The sequence below is a fragment of the Sinocyclocheilus grahami genome, unplaced genomic scaffold (assembly GCF_001515645.1).
Source record: "Sinocyclocheilus grahami isolate Dianchi unplaced genomic scaffold, SAMN03320097.WGS_v1.1 scaffold98.1, whole genome shotgun sequence".
In the NCBI taxonomy this organism is placed as follows: domain Eukaryota; kingdom Metazoa; phylum Chordata; class Actinopteri; order Cypriniformes; family Cyprinidae; genus Sinocyclocheilus; species Sinocyclocheilus grahami.
Window position 1 is genome coordinate 2,834,673 of NW_015505277.1, and position 24,413 is coordinate 2,859,085.

General features: G+C 36.6%; 1 protein-coding gene across 1 annotated transcript in view; it reads right to left on the minus strand.

The window, feature by feature from the left end:
* The window catches only part of LOC107588098 (ATP-dependent 6-phosphofructokinase, platelet type-like), a 33,530-nt gene extending 9,464 nt beyond the window's left edge, over positions 1-24,066 (minus strand). The window contains exons 1-14 of the mRNA XM_016276108.1: positions 23,865-24,066; positions 19,907-19,980; positions 18,022-18,099; positions 17,704-17,893; positions 17,286-17,451; positions 17,116-17,160; positions 16,870-16,978; positions 14,739-14,834; positions 12,593-12,685; positions 11,903-12,028; positions 11,415-11,479; positions 9,336-9,405; positions 7,392-7,538; positions 2,565-2,770 (exon numbers count right to left, since the gene is read on the minus strand). Of these exons, the coding sequence (XP_016131594.1) occupies positions 2,565-2,770; positions 7,392-7,538; positions 9,336-9,405; positions 11,415-11,479; positions 11,903-12,028; positions 12,593-12,685; positions 14,739-14,834; positions 16,870-16,978; positions 17,116-17,160; positions 17,286-17,451; positions 17,704-17,893; positions 18,022-18,099; positions 19,907-19,980; positions 23,865-23,955 (1,556 nt within the window). The 5' untranslated portion in view covers positions 23,956-24,066. The remainder of the gene's footprint in view (positions 1-2,564; positions 2,771-7,391; positions 7,539-9,335; positions 9,406-11,414; positions 11,480-11,902; positions 12,029-12,592; positions 12,686-14,738; positions 14,835-16,869; positions 16,979-17,115; positions 17,161-17,285; positions 17,452-17,703; positions 17,894-18,021; positions 18,100-19,906; positions 19,981-23,864) is intronic.
* Positions 24,067-24,413: the final 347 nt, after the last annotated feature.

The window sequence follows — 24,413 nt, forward strand, 5'->3', positions numbered from 1 at the left end:
AGTAGCCATTGATAATATCTAAACAATATGTAGTAGTATAGTATATAGTATACAAATCAAAATGTAATTAAATTAATTTATGTGTGATTTATGTGTAAATTATGGTGTCTGAAAATAATTATATATATATATATATATATATATATATACATACTTTAATATAAAGTATAATTGGCTAGAAACGGCCCAGTTTGCAACTCAGTGTTCAAAAATTGCTGGGAAATCACTTCATGTAGCCCTACAAGAGTGATTACTGATAAACTGTCTGAAAAAGAAAGAAAGTTACGTTTTAGAGAAGAAAAAAATCACCCACTGACTTTCAAAGCTGCTACATAGTAACGACTTTCTACTTCGAGGATCTTGATAGAAATGTAGTGGAGTGAAAAGTACAATATTTGTCTTTCAAATGTAGTGAAGTTAAAGTCATAAGCTCCCAGAAAAAATAATACTCAAGTAAAGTACAGATACTCAAAAAGTGTACTTAAGTACAATACTCAAGTAAATGTACTTAGTTACTGTCCGCCTCTGCTCGCAAGTAATCACACATGCTCATCTCTCTCTCATTCGTTGTCTGTTTAGGCTTGTTAAGTGCAAATCTACTGAGCCTCAGTACAAATCAGCATGGTGCACATCATGTTATCATTACTAACTTATTTAATATTCAGTACACATGCACGAAGTGTAAAACGATAACGGCATAACCCTATGAAAAAAGAAAACACGCAAAAATCGCTGTGGTTCTTGCATTCCTCTGCGGTTTGCGGTTATCGCAACAGCCCTACCCAAATAATATTAATATATATATATATATATATATAGAAACATTTCAGTAGGCCAGGTATTCCATGCACACAGAAACCAGCACAAACAATACAAGCACCATCTAAAGTGCTCCTGTTTCCAGATTACAGCTGTCTTTGTATTAAGAAATCATAATACTCTCACTTGTTCACTTGAATTAGCAGGCACAATAAAATGGTTTGTCTGCTACAGAATACTGAATCATTAAAGTGGAGTTAATAGTGCCTGTCGGCCAGAGTGTTCTGTGATGTACGATTTATGTGCAGTACCTGCTGCATGTGACCCAGAACATTCTTCCTGCAGTCAAACACTCCCTTGCCCTCCTCGGAGTAGAGCTGATAGATGAAGTCTGTTTTTATTACTAAGTATCTTTGAGTCATTCCCAGGAAACTGTGACATGTGCTATGTGTGTGTTCTCATGTACTACTGCTATAATTAAATCAGTCACAAGATTTGATATATTTTAGTCTTTTTATGATGTAAAATATATTGTGTAATAAAAAAAATATTTTTACTGTTTGTTTTTAATTAGAATATCAACCATGAATTGCATGTCCTATATTCGCCATTAAAATTAAAATGTTATAAATATATAGATATAGAATAAGTGATTTACAGACAAATATTATTTAGGTATAATATTTTATATTGTTAAGATTATTATTTAAGATATATCATTTTGTATTATATATTTATTGTTTTATTTGTTCATAAAAATGGGAATTATACCTAAATGTAACTTGCATTACAATGCAAAAACAAAATAATGTTTTTTGTTTTTTTTACAACGACCTTTTGCTGTGATAATTTCCCTTTAAAAATTGGTTTGGCATCACATTTAAGTGAATAACATTAGAATTTTAAGTAACTAGGTGGTTCAAACAGAGATAGGTTTATCTATATTTCAATGTGTTATTAATATTAATATTTTCCCCATAACAGAGTTGAAATATGGAGCTTGACAAGGCCAAAAGAACATTGAAATAATTATAAAAATGATAAGATTACATATTCTTTATTTTACATTATGTGTATAATAATAATTTGTGCATAATTATAATTTGAAAAAAAAAAACAGGTTATGTGGCAAGCCACACAATATTACGGGGTTAAAATGGCAAAAGTTTTAATAAAAATGTTAGCTTGCAAATACCCCATTATTTTATGTGCTTAATATTAGTATTCTTGTCCATAACAGAGTTGAACTCTTAAGACTGACCAAAAGAACATTGAAATACCACTAAAGATTATGCAATTATATAATCCTTATTTTACCTTGTAAATGTTTTATAGCTTTTATTTTTTTTATATAAATATAATTGGAATATAATTTAATATATTCGATTAATATGATTTTAAAAGAATGTGCCAAGCCTATTAGATTCACAATTTGACAAGCTGAAATTGCAAAATGTCCAATGATGATGTTCGCAAATATCACATTTACAGTCAGTATTCTAGTTCTTTATGCTTAATATTAATATCTTTCCCCATAACAGAGTTGAACTTCCGTCTGTCTGACAGCCCCAAAGTATGTATTAAAGCACAGGATACTGACTATACATAATGTGCTATCTGCAAGCTAACACTTTTATTAAACATTTTGCCATTTCAACCCCGTAACATTCAGAGCCAAAATGTGAATGTAACAGGCTCGGCACAAATTCAAATTACAATTATAGAATTTCAAGTAATGTGTCTGGGTAGAAATAATGCTGTTTCCTAAGAATGACTCCTTTGCAGACAGAAAGGAGGTTTATCGTCTTACCTCCACAATGGCATTGAGGGCCGTATCTGCCCCGATACTAAGGTTAGTGCCCGGCACATTGTTACTAATGGTTGCAGGCAGCATACAGAGCGGGATGCAAAACTCCTCATAGCTGGACCGAGCCTCACACAGCTGCAGCAGACACTCTAAGGCCTTTGGCAGGTCAGCACAACACAGCAGGGGACCACAGGGGACAGCACAATGCACACATTAGACCAGCAGGGGGAGTACTGGTGCAGGAGCGGACCCTGCTGATGGGACACCCACCGTGTGATGGCCAGCATGGCTTCTGATTGCGAGTCGGGGGGGAGAGGAAGGGGGTACGGATGGGGTCGGATTGACTTTCGCAGTCACGCGCATACAGGGTTGTCACGTGGCAAAACACTGAAGCGAAACGGCAGAGATTCTGCACACTTGTAACAGACACAGAGGCAGCAAGATGACTCAGTCCACACATTAACACTGTGTATTGTAGTAGTGTACTGTAACCGACAGTGATGATGCCATTGGAACATAAGCATTCTGAATTCCGACTGGTTTTGCATACTATTTGCTTCCTAAATTGAGATTGCGATTTGTATTTAAATGTGTCAGTTAATCCAAATTCTGTCAGTATTTACCCTCATGTCATTACCACTGTTGTTTTTTTCCATGAAAAATAAATCTTTTCCAGAATTATATATTAATAACGCACTATATTTGAAACCTTCTGAACTCACACAGTAGCTTTAAGTGAGGTTTTTTTGCTGAAAATCTTCAAACATGGTATGACGTCTATAGCTACATTCCCATCTACTATTTGTGCTATTCTATTTTCGACAAATTTATTTTTTTCCTGTTTCCATCCAATTGGCCTTTTTCCAGTAAAATAGCGTGTGTGATGTTATCCCTTAAATAAAATAAATAATAATAATTGTTGCATTAGTTTTATCGCAAAAGTCTTCCCTTTAGCTGTTTACATAATTACAAGTGTATCACAAATTATTTTATCTTTTACATCCCAAATCTTTGCAAAATGAAGAGAGCAATGAGAGCAATTGGCATTTTACTGCTTACTAATTTCACAATACTTGTACATTTTTAAATAAGGAAATATAAAAAAAAAATAAAAAATGAACCTCAAATTAAGGCATGCAATCAATAATAATAAAAAAAATAGAAAAAAAAAAAAAAAAACCCCAAATTAAGGGAAGAAAAAAAAAAAAAAAAAAAAAAAAAAAAAAAAAAAAAAAAAAAAGAAATACATGAATTTTGAGAGGTAACATTCTTACAAATAGTAATAATATAATATAATTTTATATACAATTTAATAATATTAATAGAATAGATTTCACACACATTTAAACACTGCAGAAAAACAGTGCTTTAATGGGAGCAGCATTACACTTATTTATGTTAATGGTATTTTTCTCAACAAAATGTGTTTCCAAACTAGTTTTTGCAACATTTTAAGTACTGACATAGAATTTATGCACAAAAGTTAAATGGGTCAACATTTGAGAAATTGTATTGATAAATGGCATTTCCAAAAAACCTTGAATGGAAACCTGGCTACTGCCGCTTTATGCATAAATGTTTATAAGCAGGGGTGCACATACTGTAAGTGGTCCGCAGGTGCGCATGCGCGACCAAAATAAGAAATGCGCTGTGTAAATGAGTTCAGACCGCGCGTTTGCGTACCGACATGGTTGACAGCTGTTAATGCAAGATTACCATTTTAGATCGACAAACTGTACTGTATAATATTTCTATTCAAACTGAAAGCATAAATCTAAGCTACCCGCTAACGGTTAGCACAATGCAAAACTGTGAGATTTCATTCACCGTCGCTCTACAATCAGGGTTGCCAGGTTTTCGCAACAAAACCCACCCAATTGCTACTCAAAACTAGTCCAAAACTAGCCCAATCGCATTTCCAGGGGGGTTCCCCGGTAAAAATCGAATTCCGGGGGGTAAAATACACATTTTTCGGCAGGGATCCTCCAGTAAAATTCGCATTCCAGGGGCTAAATATCACGTTATTGGGGTCGCTTCAACCCGCGGACATGGAAAAACCCACCGCGGCAACAGTGTTAAAGTAGCCAAATTCCGCGGGAAAACTGTCTACAATCGGCAGTTTGAAAATTTTAAATTAAAAGAATTTAAATTAAAATAATAATAATACAAATATTAGCATTTTATTTTTAAATTTACTATAAAATAATTGTATTTGTATTTAATACTCCATTTTTATTTTTAAATAAAATAGTATTATCACTTTATTATTTCGTTTATTATTTTATTTAAAAAAAATCTAAATAAAGTGCAAAAATATTATCACTATTATTAATTTATTTTTTATAGTTATATTTGATGGGTCACACCATGTCTCGTGTGAGGACCAAACCAAATCTCCAGGTTCTCATATGAGAACCAGGCTGAAAAACGTATGTGCACCCCTGTTTATAAGAGAATGATATTTGGGAGGGAAGGAAGGGAAGATTTCAGTTTTGGTGTTATGTTACGGAGTATTTTTCAAGCTTGATATCCCTAGTCTCCATTCATATTTTTTAAACATCTAATATATCTTTATTACGCTGTATCTGAGTTCAACAAAACGTTGAATTTGTAAGGACATGAGGGTTTTAGGTGAACTATGTTATATACTGTATATATGAAAAACTGGCAGTAGCCTGTGCTTTAGTAAGGCTTGTGTTGGTTTAAACCATGGATGTAAAGAAACTATGCAGACAGACTCCAGTTCTCCAGCGTTAGCCGGGGTCAGCGATCTGTTATGACGTGTTAATGCAGAGTGATCACAGCACAGCACAGGCTCAGTCACATGACAGCCACAACAAAAAGCACAGCTCAAAACATGCCGCCATTATGTCATCTCCACTTACCTGTCAGCCAACGGCTCACCTTTGCATTTACCAGCCGAAACATTAACGCTTAATGTAGAAATATCAGGCTAAATCTCACAAAACTACCAAGAACATGTCCAGGTCATATTTCACCAGCAAATCAATAAGGAATAATATTTTGCTTAAAGAAAATGAAGCTGAATTTGGCCCGGACATATCTTAATAAAATGCATCTTAAACCTGTCTACTAAAATGCCTAAAATGTTGTTGGTTGTTGAAGGCAACATACAATATGTGTATCCTTTGTTCATACATTTTTTTTTTTACTTTTGACTATGATGAATGAGCATTGCAGTTGCAATTTGTTTTGTTTTGTTTTGCTTAAAGCTCATTTGAATTTGTTTAGCTCATTAGGCATTATATTATGGTGACTTGGATGCCTATCTATAACGTCAGGTTGACATTGGACAGACGTTACACTTTGGTTGAGAACGAAAATCGGGTTGACGTCAGTATTTGACGGCAATTTGAAAAAATAATCAACGGCAAAAAATATCAACGGAAGCTGACGTCGCCATTGGACATCAAATTAGCATTGACATTAGATGTTGAATTGGCATTGAATTTTGGTCACCTGCCATCGCAACCGAAATTTTACCAAATATCAATGTCTTATGACGTTGCGTGCCTGCTGGGAAAAAGATTCGGTCACATTAGTGAACTTTTGGTGAAATTTTGCAGCCAAAGAAAGATCCATAGTCTTTTGCCAATAGTGTAGCGATTTATGAAGAACAGTTCACGCAGCGTAATATAGTTTAAACTACATTTTCATTTAATTGCAATTAACCTGCAATTAAACCTAAAGCCTTACATTCAGTTTTCACTTTTAAATTAAGCATATTCTTTTGAATTATTGTACTCTTTTTAAATTTATGCTCAAGTGTATTTTGTCACAAGGGTCTATACTTAAAAATACTTATTCTTTAAAGGTAATGTTATTTTGCTGTCTTTGTCAAAAGTACCCTATATAATGACTTACAGTAATTGTTTTTTAATGTAGTTTTTCAAATAGAAATCCACATGGTTTAAATGTGATTACCACTCATGTGCTTTCTAAATTCATTGGCTTATTGGATTAGACTGGCTAAAGAGATCATAATGGAGAACTCCGCTATAATGAGACTCTTTTAGCCAAAAATAACTCAATAAGTCTATCAATGCATCAGAGCCAGAGAGAAAGTAAGAATTCAAAAACATTATTTTAAAAATATATATATTTTGAAGCTATTGATAAAAACACATATGGATTTGATGGGGCATTGCTTTCTCTAACCGAGCTTGTAATCCTCCCTGAGTTTGTTCAACAAGATAATTAGTGGATCATGTCTTAATCTAAGGGCCAAGCCCATGTAATGTAATTAATTGCTCAGTGTTTATCTTGATTCCTCGGAAAGCTCTTAGCATACGGCTAATAGATTTTTCACATCGCCCCTATCAGCCCCGAGTGGTACTGCAGTGGCAAATTAGTTTGTTAATCCTGTCATGTTCTGCGTCAGAGCAGCAGAGCAGGGATAGAGGCGATGCCACAGCCTGTGCCATTTTCAACACCTACTTGAGCTAAACGTGTTAATTTGCTGAGTACTTCCTGCTCTTAATGCAATTACTAAAGCAATACAATTAGCACAACTGGATGTGAGCGTGCATTTAAAAAATTCAGTATGTAACTGCTGTAACCTAGATGCTGCTGCTAGTAATGCCACACAAAATAACGTTTGTATATGTGGCCTGTAAAAACAATGCCTTGAACTTAATGTAAATTTGGGGTAAATGCACATTTTTTTTATTTGCCGTCCAAGCATGGCACAATTTCGCTCATATGTGAAGCACATTTGCAGTTCTTGAATGTCTCCCATATAAGCCACTGAGTTTAAAACCTGCTGGACGGTTATTAATATAGGAATGTAGAAATAAATATTTACCTGTCCCTTACGGAATCCTTCAAATCCGTCGCTGACAGCGAACATTTTGTGTCCCTCGGAGATGCCCACTCTGACAGCAGAGCGCACGGCTGCGTTCATGCCGGCGGCGGGGGCGCCCACGTTCAACACAGCCACGTTAAAATTGCTCTGAATGAGGGATGAAGACATAACATGTCAATAATTTACATTAAATCCACTTCTCCTAATACAGCAGAGCGTTGGCTAGCATGAGCCTTCAGCTATATTACTGACTTATGTTTGGTTGTCTATAATAAAAAATAAAAAAAGCAAGTGTCCTCGTGGATTACTGTAAATCTTGCTGGATATATGCAGCCTGACAAAGCAAATAAAAAATGGCCATATTCATTTATATAACCAGTTGGTATGTCTATATATTTGAGGCCTGGTATTTCTTGATCATCATCATGTTTTTGTGTTGACCACTCAATGCCTATTAAGAGTTGAACAATGTTTCCAACCAGCTGTGGCTGGTTCATCAATCTGTTTTCCATTCCCATCGGTGCAGGGTAATGTGGTCTTTCGTTTACTCGACACACAGCCCAGAGCATCATAGAATGATTATTGACTAAACACTTCTGGACAAGCGGCTGTTTGACTTTGGTGACTGTGATGCAGCAGGTGTGCCATTCAAGACTCTTGTTTTCTGGTCTAAACAAGGCTTTTAGAAAAGCAGCATACTATGCATCAGTGGTTCGCAAACTTGGGGGCCGGGACTCATTGGGGGCCTCAGCAAGCTGCCCAAAGGGGGCCCAAAGATAGCTTAGAATTATTTAAAATAGGACAAATCTACTTTAAAATAAGCTTAAATAGCTAATAATAATAATATGTTAGCTGTAATTATTTGAGAATCAGGGTTCTCATGGTCTTGGAAACACTGGATATAGGAGAATTTTATAAACCTGTAAAATAAAGTAAAATAAAATAAAATATTTAATAGGGAGAGATTTCTATTTGCATGATCATGAATGACTAGTCATGTAAATTCATTGGAAACTGTGAGTTATAGAACTGATAAAGTCATGGAAATAAGAAAATCTTAAAAAGTTTTAAGAAATAATTATAAAAAAATAATAAATAATAATAAAAACGCTCAATACAAATATTTTTTTTCCAATTTTGTCAAGCTCTAAAATATATTATAGGGTAGAAATCGCTGGGAAACTGCTATGTGCAAAACATAATCATGAATGATTAGTCATGTAAATTCATAAAAATAATTCATGGTAATAAAAAGTGTAAACCCTGAAAAACAATTAGTTATTGAAGCTTCAGGAATGCAGTTTAATCATTTATAATTATCTAATTTAATTATTCTATATTCTACATAGATGACTGAGAGAATCTAAGCTGCAGAAGCTGTTTGTATTCACCACAAAAACACTATTGTATTGACATCGCAAACATACATTTTTTACCACATGGCCTGTGTTCACACGTCAATGTCTGTTATTTAGCAACTGATGTGAAGTGGTGTGGAGGGTAACCAATCATAAAAGAGGTCATTTGCATACATATGCATTAAATGTTCAATAGTAAAAACAGCCTGTTGGTGGATAATTGTTTACTAGAAACTTATAGTGTTGCTTCCTGGTGTTAGTTATGAAGCTTTAAAGCAAGCTAACACAACTAAAGGCCCTTTAAGGATTCTTTGACATTTAGATGATAATAATAATAGCTAGAGAATAGAGCTAAAACTAACTATCCACAAGCAGAAATATTCCCACAGGATGTATGGCAGGACTAATTAATCTTGGTTTCCTCTGGAAGCATCTGCTAGCGGTGGAATTCTGTCTTGCAGCATGCAGTAAGGGCTTGTGAATAGCTAAGTCTGGTCCAACAGTTGATGTCAGTCAATTGAGGTGTTTAGTGAAAGATCACCAGGGTAAAACAAACACAGCATCCCTCTCAGGATCTGACACTCACGTGTGGAAGCTCGGACTCTGGTTTGCGGTGAGCCAGCAGTTTGTAAGTCTTCAGATTGTTCTCAAAGCTCCTGCATGTACACACAATCATATAAGTGTTATTCTTATATTTAATGAGACAGAAGTGTTATATTTGTAGTTATGCTCAAACTAAATAGCTAACTAAATTAGCGTCTAAAAGTTTGCGTTCATAAGATTATTTCTGTCAGGACCACTATCATCAAAGATGATTGACAATTAGCATACAGTTTGGATTGGCAGTATGGTTCTGTTCTGGGCAAGAACTCCCTGCGCATCCATGCAGCCTAGCATGGATGAGAGCAGGGAGATCAGAACAGAACCAACATAAATGTATTGCAGATATCATTAAAGTTCAATAATGTTATGTACACATTTTAGAATTAGTCTGATTCAAAGGAGAATAAGAAGGCTGAATCCTGACTGAAAGAGGAGGAGCTGGGGATGGAGGAGGGTAATTAGCTATTGAGCAGTGTGAAAACTGCTGATACTACTATGGGACCTTATATATGAATACTTAAGTGTCGTATTCCCATAGGTTGATGGGGATCAGCTGAGAGTCAGCTGATGCGAGCTTGACTAACGTGACCTGCCAGAACTAACGCTACGCTAAATTTTTTTATAAGAATACATTAAATTGATCAAAAATGACAGTAAAGACTACAAAAAGTCATTAGTGATGCTTCCATGCAAAGATTCAAATTAAACGTATGCGCATAACTGGAATATCGCATAAATCATTTGCGAATAAAGCACCGTTTCCATCCAACGAGTGAAAGAGAACAAAATCGTCACTTCCTGGTCACTAAGAAAAGTAGGAGAAGCCACTGAATATAATAATTTTCATATGTAATGAATGACTTGCGCTTCAGCGAGAGCAGACGTAACACAATAAATGCGGTCATTGCTTTTAGAGGTGGATGCTGCAGTTTGGGAACGCAGTCATGTAAGACAGTAATTATACAGAAGTACTTTGACGACAGACTTTGCTCAGGCATTTCAGAATGACCAAAACAACATTTCAGATGCTGTGAATGAGATCTGTCCCGCTGCTAATCAAGTTATCCCGTCTCATAGCGCAAAGTCACATGACTTTTTCGATGCGCATGGAGGAATTGATTCTGTAAATGTGTTTCCATCGTAGTTTATGTGCATTTTTTTCTTATCAGATAAAAAGTTTATTCTACTCAAATGTGCGCATACGTTTTTTATGTGCATTATTAGAATTTCTGTGCATCTGGGCATTTTTTTTAAATGCGATATTCCAAAATGCGCATTAAAATAGGTGGATGGAAACATAGCTATTGTTACAAATATAATAAGAAATTTTCTTGCGCAGCAAATCAGGATATTAGAATGATTTCTGGAGGATCATGTGACACTGAAGACTGGAGTAATGATGCTGCAAATTCAGCTTTGATCACAGGAATAAATTACATTTTAAAATATATTCAAATAGAAAACAGCTATTTTAAATTTTACTGCAATATTACTGTTTTTACTGTATTTTTTTAAATCAAATTCAGCCTTGGTGAGCAAAGGAGACTTCTTTCAAAAACATAAAAAAACAGTAGTGTACAAGCTACTCACAATCGGAAAAAGCTAGTCAAACGACAAAAAATAATTAGCCACACCACAAGTTACAAACAAAACATACGAAACACACCTGCCACGTAGCCTCACGGCCTCTTCAAATCTTTTCTCATCCATGGCCTTCTGCACCTCCTGAGTCTACAAGACAGACAAAAGCACTTCCATTATACTGTAAATGTTATGATACATGATTTTGTGGGTGTTGAACTGACTTATTAGAAACAGTATCGGGATCATAATCCAATTCAACATTGAAAAAAAATATATATTTTGCCAAGTTAATTTTTGGATGAACAAGCACATTTTTGGTAATGTGTAAAAAAAAATTATCTAATTTTTATTACTGTAATGAAGTAATGTGAATCATTTTGTACAGACACCGTTTTTATTTAACTAAATGTAATTAGATATTAAACTTAAATAAATTCATAGGAATGCAAATGTTACAAACAAAACATACGAAACACACCTGCCACGTAGCCTCACGGCCTCTTCAAATCTTTTCTCATCCATGGCCTTCTGCACCTCCTGAGTCTACAAGACAGACAAAAGCACTTCCATTATACTGTAAATGTTATGATACATGATTTTGTGGGTGTTGAACTGACTTATTAGAAACAGTATCGGGATCATAATCCAATTCAACATTGAAAAAAAAAAATATTTTGCCAAGTTAATTTTTGGATGAACAAGCACATTTTTGGTAATGTGTAAAAAAAAATTATCTAATTTTTATTACTGTAATGAAGTAATTTGAATCATTTTGTACAGACACTGTTTTTATTTAACTAAATGTAATTAGATATTAAACTTAAATAAATTCATAGGAATGCAAATGCCGGAATGATTCATGAGTGCAGCAGTAATGCTGTGTTCTCATTCCTCTGCTGAACTGCATGAGTGAGGATCTTGATTATCACAGCAATAAACCCGACGTGGCATCTGTCCAAGTCTTACCATCTGCACACACTCCATGAGGGGCAGCCGCACAGACTGGTTCCCACACAGAGACACCACGCAGGCTGCCGTGTTTGCAGTGGTCTCAAGCAGCGCCAGAACCGCCTCCACACCCATACGACTGGCCTGACAACAAACACAAAACAGCACTGCAATCTGTAGTGCACTTAGTCACTTCATGTATAGAATTAGTTTTTATTCCATGTAAACAGAAAATGTCATTTTAAATCCTCTTTGGAATTACATACTTAACTTTCCCCCCCCTGCACTAAGAACTCCTACATGTTGTGTTCAGTAAATATATTTAATCTGAAGTATTGCTTGTGTGTTATGTTTAAGCAGATTGTATGACCAATGTATGCATGTTGAATCCAAGGGTCCAGCTACTGTTAGTGTTGTTTGTGATCGACAGCATGCCAGAGAAGATGTCCATAAACATAATGTTGAACATATAATAAAAATTCCCCCAGAAGACCACTTAGGAAAAATGCTTAAGTCCTTCTGTTCCTGCATTATTATTATATATATTTTTTTCCTTTTTTCATTTCCCCAGAGTGCACTTGAGCCTTTATTTTGTACTTCATCATTGTGGAAACAGCAGAGCACGTGCAGTGTGCGGACATCAAATCTGTTTATGTACTTAATGTAAGCTGCCCAACCCTCCTGTTTTTATCTCCAAGAGTTTCTCACCAGAATCCTGTCAAATGCCGAGGGTGTCCCTCCTCTCTGAACATGGCCCAGGATGGTCACGCGTGTGTCGAAGCCCAGACGCTGAACCACCAGCTGGAGGGGTAATAAAGAAGATTTAGAGTTGAATCAAGGGAATTTGGAGGTTTTAGGTCATATTTTGTCAAAAAAATTAAATAAAAAATATTGTCCATCATGCAATATATAATAAAAAGTCATAAAAAATAATATCCTTTTTTTTTTTTTTATTGTAAGTAAGAATTATCACCATAATCATACTGTTCATTAACCATACAGTAAACAACATGTTAATAATTAGGTTAACCCCAAACTGAAAATTGTGTTGTCATTTACTCATTCCCTTTCGAAACCTATGACTTGGAACACAAAAAGAGTTGTTTATATGTCCACGCTGCTTAAATTTTGGTCTGTTTCTAACACAAAGCTATTGTATCATTTGGGCTATACTGCACAAGTTGTATGGTTCACTTTTGCAATACTTTTATAGATGTTTTTTTTTTCTCCCTATTTCTTAGAGTTAGCCCCATGGTCACTTTTAATGTATTGAAGAGGACAGTGTTAGAATTCTACAAAATATACCCTTTTGTGTCCCATCGAAAAAAGAAAGTCATACGAGTTTGTAATGACAACAGTCACAGTAAATAATGCCAGAATTTTCATTTCTGGGTGAAGTATTCCTTCATATATAATACTAAATTGAAATGTTGTACAGTATTAGGTTATTTAATGATAAACTTTTGTACAAGCAAAAAAAAAAGAGGAATATCTTATAAGAATGCATGCATTTAGCATAAAGATTCAAAAGAAAGCTGCAATGCACATGCAGAGAATAAGAAATTGAGCATTAATTGGTGAAATCAGAACAGCGTTCCATGCTACTCACTAAATTAGTCAATTTTTAGTAGTTAGCATTCAGAGACTGTGCTAAACATTGTAATAGGTTCAGCTCCTGCAAGACCTTTTTCAGATTGAGGAAATGTACTCCCACGCACACTAAATAATCATAAATGTTTCCATTTCCATAACTAAATCTATTTGAAGAGGACAGTGTTAGAATTCTACAAAATATACCCTTTTGTGTCCCATCGAAAAAAGAAAGTCATACGAGTTTGTAATGACAACAGTCACAGTAAATAATGCCAGAATTTTCATTTCTGGGTGAAGTATTCCTTCATATATAATACTAAATTGAAATGTTGTACAGTATTAGGTTATTTAATGATAAACTTTTGTACAAGCAAAAAAAAAAGAGGAATATCTTATAAGAATGCATGCATTTAGCATAAAGATTCAAAAGAAAGCTGCAATGCACATGCAGAGAATAAGAAATTGAGCATTAATTGGTGAAATCAGAACAGCGTTCCATGCTACTCACTAAATTTTTAGTAGTTAGCATTCAGAGACTGTGCTAAACATTGTAATAGGTTCAGCTCCTGCAAGACCTTTTTCAGATTGAGGAAATGTACTCCCACGCACACTAAATAATCATAAATGTTTCCATTTCCATAACTAAATCTAGATTTTTACATTAATGTAAGTGGTGCTTGCCTGTGTAACACATACCACCATGATGCTGGTATTAACTTGCAAATTTTCCCCACAATTTACACTTTTTTCTATGATATTTTGTGCCTGGATAAGGCTGGGGCCTCACATATGTACAGTACATGTAGCCTATTTCTCTATGATGTTCTAATAAGTTGATTTGTCTAAGTGTCCGTCTGAGGTATCATTCATGTCAGTACCACAAAATAGTGACAAGATATGGAATTAAGTTTACATTTTAGAGTTAGGGTTTCTGAAAATTAAAGTATGAGCAATGCTAATAGTGATGCTTACCTAATTTTTCTTGTAACAGAAAGTATTCTGAAAGAACACATAAGACTGAACTGTAAAGCACTGGAAGATGTGCATGCTCCTGCTTAAGGTAGCATTCAAAACATACAGTAAGTAGAGGATAGCTGTAGCTGGTTATGTTCAGAGGTGACCACAAGTGCCTTACCAGAAAGAGTTGTGTGTGTGTTTAAGCAAACCACACAGGACAAAGCCAGAGAGGGCGGACATACAGAGCTCACAGAGGTCAGGGGTCAATGCATGAGCTGGATCTCTATGCACCTCATGTACTTACATTCTTTACATGGTCTGAGGTAATGGCCTTGTTGTTACGATCAATCGCACCTTCAGCTACTATTATGATATTCAGCCTTTTCATTCCTGCCCGTTTCTAAGAGGGTAAGAGACACGTCACAAACCGAAGACAAAACAGCGGGAGAGATTCAAAAAGCTGGAATTCAGGCTGCAGAAGTGGCTCCGTACTGAAACACCAATCCTACTGAAGCAACTTGTGAGCAAAGTTACCCATCCGGATATTTAACCACAACACCATACGACCGAGTTACGGTGCATTCTCAGCAATTCAATTGTTTGCCAAGTTTATGTGCTGCTGGTCAAGGTCTTAAAGTAACTATACTGTTGGTCACCAAGCTGCTGTACTACTGGTTGAGATCGCCAAGTTGCTGTCCATAAACTCTTCGGTCAGTGTTGCCAAAGTGCTGTACTGTTGGTAAATTGAACAAGTCACTATATTGTTGTTCAGTGTCCTCAAATGGCTACTGATAATCAAGGTATTTATAAGTCTGAGAGATGTGTCTGAAAAATTACTGTACTGTTGACCATGGTCCTATAAGTTGCTGTAATGTTGGTCAACATCTCCAAGTCACTCTCTGTATACAGGTGGTCAGCAAGTTGCTGTACTGTTGATCATGTTCACCAAGTCACAATAGTTTTCGTCAAGGGTTCCACGATGTTGTATTGTTGGTCGTGATCTCCAGGTCACTGTCCATATACTGTTGGTCAATGTCACCAAGTTGCTATAATGTTGGTCAGTGTCTACAAGTCACTATATTGTTGTTTGATGTCCTCAAGTGGCTTTGCTGATGATTAAGGTCTTAAGTCACTATATTGTTGGTCAACTCAAAAACAATATTGTTAGTAACCAAGTCACTACAACTTTTGGTCAAGGTTGCCAAGTTGCTATTATACTCCAAGTCGCTCTTCATATACTGCCAGTTAAGGTTTACAACTTACTATACCGTTTTTCAAGGTTGCCAAATTGCTGTACTGTTGGCCAGTGTCTACAAGTTGCTCCTACGTGTTGTTCCATGTCCCCAAGTAGCTGTACTGTTGTTTATAGTCACCAAGTTGCTTTACTTTTGGTTAAGTTGCCAAGTTGTTGCACTGTCTACTAAATCGCAGTTCGTATATACAGTTACTGTAATTTCAATTCACTATAACTATTTTCAAATTTTCCAAGTCAATGTACATACGGTCAAGGCCAGCAAGACTCTGTACTACTGGTTGCTATTGAACTGCTGTATCCAATTCCCGTTGAAAAAGAATGACTTATCAAGTTATCAATGCAAATTGCTGTCAGTGTGAAAACCCTTGTACATCTTATGGCATGTAGTAGAATCTGTAGAATGTTTTTGCAGCAAGTCTTTGAGTCTCTTTGGAGTCTTATTGGCGGTGGGCCACTCCAGTTATGGACCATTCCAGATTTTTGCTCTCTCCCTTTGAAAACATTCAGTACTCACATCCTTGACTATACTAGAAGTAATAGCTTTTCCATGTCTGTCAATGGCTCCTTCAGCGACTATGATTATGTTCAACCTTGAACCTCTGGATCGCGTCTGGGGCAGTGAACACATTTGTTTCACAAAAAACACAAGCATGTTACAGAAGAGTATGTACCAATAAACACTACATTCTGGGACTAGTGGAAAATGATTTTTTGTATGCAGATGTGGATAAATGGGGTAAATACGTAACCTGTAAATGTGTATGTACAGTACAGCCAATGTTGAAGAGTAGTGATGCTGCTAACTTGACTTGTATTTTAGTAGTGCGGCTGTTTCGCATACAAATTTTTACAACTGATAAATCCATCATAAATATCACACACTTCTAGAATGTCTCTAACAAGTTGTGATGGAAAGCTACAGTATACATTTCAGTGAATAGATTCTTCTACTTCATAAAAAGTGAAGCTTATCTGTAGTTAATCCAGTTGACATCATAGCGTGCAGCTTGTCGGAGTTGCTTCCCTAACACTGTGCACAACCACAAGCTTACAATTTTCCAGGTGAAAAACTTGTGAGAATAAACTGAATGTAATACAAGTGTGACCACCTGACTAACATGAGAAGTTGATCAAGCGTGCTGCATGTAGTTTAGTGAGAAGTGATGTATTTTTGTTTTACCGCAGAGAGTTTTTGACACATTTTCTCTTCCCAGCCATCCTCAGGGGGCATTTCAGGAATCAACACCCAGTCGGCTCCACATGCCAGGGCACTCACCAATGCCAGATAGCTTTATACACAAGCGCATACAGATATATAGAGTACAGTGTCTTATTTAACAGTATGCAGCACACAAACACCATGCCAATCATATATTTTGAACAAATCCAGGCCAAAATAGTTGGTGATAATGTGTAAGAATCTTACCCACAATGCCTGCCCATCACCTCCAGCACGAATGTCCTCTGGTGACTGTAGAATTATTAGCCAATAAATAGGAATTTCTTTTTCACAAGAAACTTCTGGTGCTTTTAGATAAAGTCATTTTAGATTCATGTAACCTTTAAATTATTCTTTGTTATGGATTGTTGAAGTACCTCTGAGCTGTAGTCATGATCGCATCCACCACCTCGATGATTCTGTGGAGGGCTGAGTCTGTTCCTATTGTCATGTCGGTGCCACAGAAGTCATTGTCGATAGAGCCCACCATGCCCACAATGTGAAGAGCAGAGTATTTCTGAGCTGCCTCCTCATCGATCAGACCTGCGATTTAAAAACAGCAACAAAAAAGCCTATTAGATCAGATCCTGGCCAAACTTTTTTTTTCTGTGTTTGATCTTTATTTTTGGCTAATTTAAGCCTAATTGAAATCATAGAAAATTCATGACCAATACCTTCAAAATTCTGATCAATTCAAGTAAATGTTTTAAACGGCTAAATTGCTTTGCATGTAAATTTGTGCATAAAATAACCCTCAATACATTTTATTTCTATTGTGTCATCTGCAGCTCATACCTTGCTGGACCAGCTCTGCCAGCAGCCCGCTCCACTCCTCTCTGAAGAGATTGGCCCCGGTCAAGCTGCCGTCTCCACCAATCACACACAGGTTAGTGATGCCCCTCTGCACCAGGTTATGAGCCGCCTTCAGACGACCTTCGTGCGTGCGGAAATCTTTGCATCGTGCGCTGCCGATAACAGTGCCTCCCTGAAACACAAGCATACAAAATTGTAACCACCGCAAGTATGAGATGGAAAAGCTATTGATCTTGCGACACTAGCAGCATTGGTATGTTCGAGTGCTTTGAGGGGCTATTTGCTTCTCATCACACTCACCATTTGCAGCATGCTGGACACACTCTCCCATGTCGCCTCCTTGATGTTGTCGCCTCCATCCACCATACCCTGATATCCCTGTACAACACACAAACATTAGGGTTGTGACGGTGAGGAAATCTTCCCACCGGTTAATCGACGTTTGACAACACCGGTAATACCGGTATCACCGTGGGGGCGGGGGCGTTCTCTCTTTTCCTCGCTTTCCTTCGCTTTTAAATAGCTTGTAAAAGCGGCATATGCATTTTACTTTCACTTTCAAATCGTGGCAATTCGGCGTAAAGCAATTGTTCGTTTTTAGTTAGTTTGAATTTTCCCTCTTTTCCTTGCTTTCCTTCTCTTTTAAATAGCTTAAAAGTGCCGTGCGCATTTTACTTTCACTTTCGAATTAGCGGCAGGTCGGCGTCAATTGCTTGAATGCAACAACAAAATACAACGTCAAACTCACTTTAGCCTATATATAAAACATAGACCTTTTATTAACAGAACAAATACAATTACCCCATGCTATAGGGCAGGCTATGCCTAATATAAAATAACAAACAACTTGCATAAAGTTTAAATATGTATACAAAACTGGAAATAGGCTAAGTAAACATGTATAATATATAACCAAAAAATATAAGAAACGTATAATGTTTATTAGCAAAACGAGTAAGAAAGCACCTTGATGTCAAATAAAATAAATAAATAAATGACACAAAGTTTAAAAAGTAAAAATCATCAAACAATGTGGAACCAATTAAATAAGAAACTAATGTTTAAAAAAACTTCCAAAATCTCCTTAGATAAACGGCAAAAGTCAACAGGCTTTTCAAAATCCAAAATATTGCCAAACAGGCGCTTTTGCATCTCGTTTCGAAACTAAATCATCCGCGATCGTCTTGTCTGTCTCACTCTCGTGATAGACTCACTCTCCTCACTGGAGAAATGAAATCTGATCTGTGATGCGACTGTCGTCCGGCACGCTGCATTGAGCAGCCGCGTTCAGTTTTTAATTGTAAGTCTGTTCTTTTACTGAACTAAATGATTTTTATTACTATAAAAAACCAAAACGACGGTGGGGGTCGGTGCCGCGGTGGGCAGGTGACGTAACCGGTGTTGCGGCTTAACAACGGTATCACCGTCAGCACCGTCTATCGCGGCAAGCCTAATGAACATGCATTTAAAATCGCACCTCTTAATGACCTCTTAGTTACCAAAAATGAATTCAAGTAATCATATGAACCAGCTTACGGAGATTGGCAGTCAGTGTTCTGTCTGGGCAAAGACATGGCTTTGTGTTTACAAAAAGATGAAGCGTGTCATTTCTGCACCACTAGCAAATGCTTGCTTTTGCAAATGCGACAAACAAATGATTTAACAAGTCAAATGACACGGTTCACCTTTAAGAATGAGGGTGGACTCATGAGAAAATGGATGTGTGGGTTTCTTCACTGCAGCATAAAAGCAGAGTGGGGGAAGATATTCGGCCTATCACAGCCAGGCATCTCTTCAAGCAAGGCTAAGATGCTATATGATGCTAATAGAAAAAAACATGTTTATTTGAGGCCAGATACATGGGGCTTTAATTCAAACCACTGTGGGAACACTTCTGCTATGCCAACAACTCTGAAATGGATTAATATTATTTACAATACATGACTTATTTCACTAAAAAAGCCTGTGTGTATTCATAATACTTCTTAAGTAGAAACATTTCTATATTGGAAATAAATGACTGGCCATTGAGAGAGCAACATTGAGAGTCATTGCACCCATATGTTATACAGCAATGACATAGTTTGTCTTATTAATGTTTACACATTAGTATACAGCATGTAAAGCCATATCATTCTGATGAACAGAATCATCTGAATTATGCAGAAATGAACTAGACACTGACCTCATGAACGAAGTACACTTTGGCTCCAACATATATTCCCATTCGGACCACAGCCCGAACAGCAGCATTCATTCCTGCATGCAGAGGAACAACAGACAGATCACGTTAGAAGGATATCTGTAGAAAAATACTGGGAAAACAGGTTAGAGCTGGCTGTTTGTTTGTATTTGCACTTGATCATGTAATTTGAGGATCACTGGAATGCAACTGTGCAGCATATTATAAAAACTTGCAGGCCTCTCTGAGGGCCTTTCCTGCCATATTTGGGCAATTGTTGCTAGCCTCCTCCTATAAAATTGGTTAAATCTGGTTTAATACAATTTGCTATATTTGCTCACTGAAAGCAGCACTGCTGTTACTAGGCAACACAGGAAAGGAATGGGAAAAAATCTGAATCAGCAGAACGGCTCAGTTCATTTAAGGCTCAGCTCAATTTTGGTTCCTCCCAAGGTTTTTTCTCCATTCTGTCATCGATGGAGTTTTGGTTCCTTGACGCTGTCGCCTCTGGCTTGCTTAGTTGGGGACACTTAATTTCCAGCGATATCGTCGACTTGATTGCACAGATACTATTTAAACTGAACTAAGCTGGATGATGACACCACTGAATTCAGTGATGAACTGCCTTTAACTGAAAATTTTTACTATTGAAAAAAAAAAGTTTACTATTGTCACTTGCATAATTGGCACACTGTTTTCCTAATTAATGCTGTACAGTTGCTTTGACACAATCTGTATTGTTAAAAGCGCTATACAAATAAAGGTGACTTGACTTGACTTAAGGAAAAATATTGCAGATGATTACATTTCACCTGTGTTGACGGGATGGGTTACACAAAAATGAAAAGTAATTCCTAATTTACTCGACTGTAAACTTTGTAAACTGACTTTTCTTCTGCAGAATACAAAAAAGGGTTCTTTTCCATTTGATTTCAACTACAAAAGCACCATAAAAGTAGTTTATACAACGTGTGCATAGCTATATTCCTAGTCCTTTGAAATCAAATACAGTGTGGGGGAGTAACTAGTTACATCATGTAACGGAATTACGTAATTTATTTACAAAAGTAACACTTTATTTTAAGGTGACCTTGTTACACATGTTACATGTACTTACTATAACCCTAACCATAGAGTAAGTACATGTAGTTAATTAATATTACTCCGTATTAAATGTATAATTACACTGTAACAAGGACACCTTAAAATAAAGTGTAACCCAAAATAAATGTAACTGTAATCTGTTACAGTTACTGAGCAAAAAAACATTTTTTTTTATTAAATTACAGTTATGAAAATGTTAATGATTACAAAGTGGGCTCCGTCTGAATATTTTCACACACATACAGATATGATGGATTTCTTTCCCAAATTGCATTGACTGCTCTAAAATACGAGACAGCAATGTTTCAGGAGTTTAGGACACATGCTTATTCAATAACTGGTTTATTTCCAATTTGGGTTCATGTATATGCTTTATTTTTAAGATTAACTGTTTTTTTCCAAGGCAGTGCTTTCTGTCGTAGCTATGCAAAGATTTGATTTCAAAAACAGTGCCATAGCTAATAAATGGTTTCTTGTTATGATTTTAAATCTGTACTTTTAACTCAGATCGATCTCAAAGTCAAAAGAGGAGCTAAAGTCTGATTTTGTGGTGGCTGTGCTTTAAAATTAAATTATTATAATCCTAATTCAAGTAAAGAAGGATTTTGGAAGTCTGACAGTACTCTAAATGTTTGAAAATGATTAACAGTTGAAAACATTCACTAGAAATCAGTTACGATACTAATAAAGTAATGAAAATCGTTACACTACTTGCCAACACTGGTCATATATAGCTTTATGTGACTAACAACAGTGCCTGTTGGTTTCTAGATGGTTGCAAATCAACACCCGAGTCAACAGTCTCTCTGGGCCTGTAGATGCAGTATTGATTGGGTTTCTCCTAGTATTTTTTAGCTCCTTAGCTTTTTTAGAAAAAAGCCCTAGGCGTTTCCCCCCCCACCTGTTCGCCAGGCGAAATGTTACGCCTGATGTCAGATGTGTCAAGGTGAGAGATCTGCCCTACAGGCTCTAAACAATGCAATGTCACCGTGAGCTCAAGCTTTTGAGTCTGCCACTGTCGATTGATTTATCTAAATAGACAAAGAATTATGCAGCCCTGCTATTTATGTCCTGCAGCTGCTTTAAAGATCTAAAGTGTTAATTGAGTGACTTCATCTATAACAAGTACCGTGTTTAGGATACGTGCAGATATACATTAAGCCACTGGAATGACTAATATTGCATGTAAGTTACATCAGATCAGAGTCATTACAGAAATAACACATTCCATCTGGTGACTCATTAACTACTATGAAATTTAATGTGAATTTTTCACACAGTAACCTTCACTGCAGTCCAAAACAAGAACATTTGCATTTCTCATAGGAGCTGCAGTGAAGTAGTACACTGTAGCATACAAAAGAGTAGCCTAATACTTTACTTTAAAGGTAATTATTTAAAGCAACACCTTTGATTGGACGAGCAATTTTTTAGTGTATAGTCATGAAAGTGAACTACATTTAAGTACACTTAAGTGGCTTTTTATGTAATTAATATTAGCCTATATGCAAGAACAGTTAGGCAACTTAAAATATACTTTTAAGATTTGAAGTACACTACAAATCCACATTCAAGCACACTTATTTTCTCACAAGAGGTGCCTGAATGGTCTCATAAACTAGATTAGTATTTTCCTTAAAGGGGTCATATGATGCGATTTCTAAACACATTTCATTACACCAAATACACAAAACAATGTTCTTTTTAGCAACATCATATGACCCCTTTAAGGAACTACTAGTCTTTGAAATTAAGGTACAAGTGTGTCTGTGCACATCTAAACTATCTGATTGTATTCAAGACAATATTGTTTAATACGACTAAATCTACCTGACTAGATTCACAAAAGGTGTGTTTTATTTAAAACGTGACTATTGGTTTAAAGCCGTGCGCGTTGGTCACATGACTCGTTTTGCTGTAACTCTTGGTCGCACTCGCGCAGCGGCTCCTCACGTACGCATACTTCAGACTTAAAATCACCTAAATTCACCTCTTCTTTGCAAAACACATCACTTAATGGAGAACCAGTCATGAGCTTCAAAACACGAACACGAGAAAGCCACTGTGAAAAGCGCAGCGACTTCCTGGTTGATGAAAATCATCGTTTCGTTGACTGACGGACAGAAAAGCGCTGATATGAGGTAAAGTAACACACAGATGACGGTTAATGTTAAGCAAACATAAGAAAGATTCATAATCTTTAAGGCAGTGAAGACACGCTACGTGTGTGCTGTTGGTGAAGCAATGCAGTGACATGTATTGATTAAATGACATTCATTCACCTAAACACCAACGCGACAGATACATAAAGGAAAGCTGTCGGCTATCTGGAAACATTATGATAGAAATGAAAGCTTCTGTCATCTGAGCTCACATGTATTTACTGAGAGCTGCCTCATCCTTCAACCTCCTCACCATCACCTCAACCTGCCTTTCTACCAATATTAACCAGTCTAAACAGCAAGCAGTCGTGACACTAACATGTTAACACTGGTCCTAAACGTCAACCATGGATCGCTCAAACATATCACATTGCAAAATCGGTGACTTTGTCATCATCTCATGGTTACATTTGCATCGCTTCGGACCTTCAAGTGCCATTGCATCCATCCTGACGAGAAGCAAACCCAAGTAGGAGATTCTAACAACCTTGCATTTATACAATGCAACTGTATTGCAACAATGTAACGCTGGTAATACAATGTAACAGAATGCACATCGCATGTCAAAGTGAAACTATGTAGAGCTCATTCTGAACACGGGGATCCAATATAACACTGATAATAAGGATTTAAAGGTATAAGACATGTGAACCGAATGACCATGAGCTGTCAGAATGGTAACAGTGTAACGTTACCTTGCGCATCTCCTCCGCTCGTGAGCACTGCTATGGCTTTCCCAGCGCCCGTCAGGTTCTCAAAGAACTTCTTGTTGTCTGTCTGAGCCATTACAGTAGGTTAAAATATAATAATGAATAAATAAAACTCTGTATGAAACGGTGCCGGTTCGGGGACTCTGTCCTCCCCTCTCCTCTCCAGCGGTCTCCTCTTGCACGTCCTTTGCTGTCCCTCCTGAACCTGCAGCAATGATATTTGTGACTGACAGCTCTCTCAGCCAATGGCTGGTCAGATCCCGCGTTCCTGTCGGAATTTTAACCAATAGTAAACGCTGTCGGCGGCGTTTCCGCGTAGGAAGGTGATGTAGGCGGGACAGTAATTTGACAAATATGGTCCGGCTATATTTATGGAAACTGAGAGATGCTGTCAAAGAGCCACTTCGAAATTAAATTTACAGTAAGTTTATTTCTGTCATCTGTAAATTTGTATACTTATAATTGCGTTCACCTTACAAGTAAATTAGTACTTAAAGTTAACTTTGACGTTTTTAAAGTAGTGTTATATATATA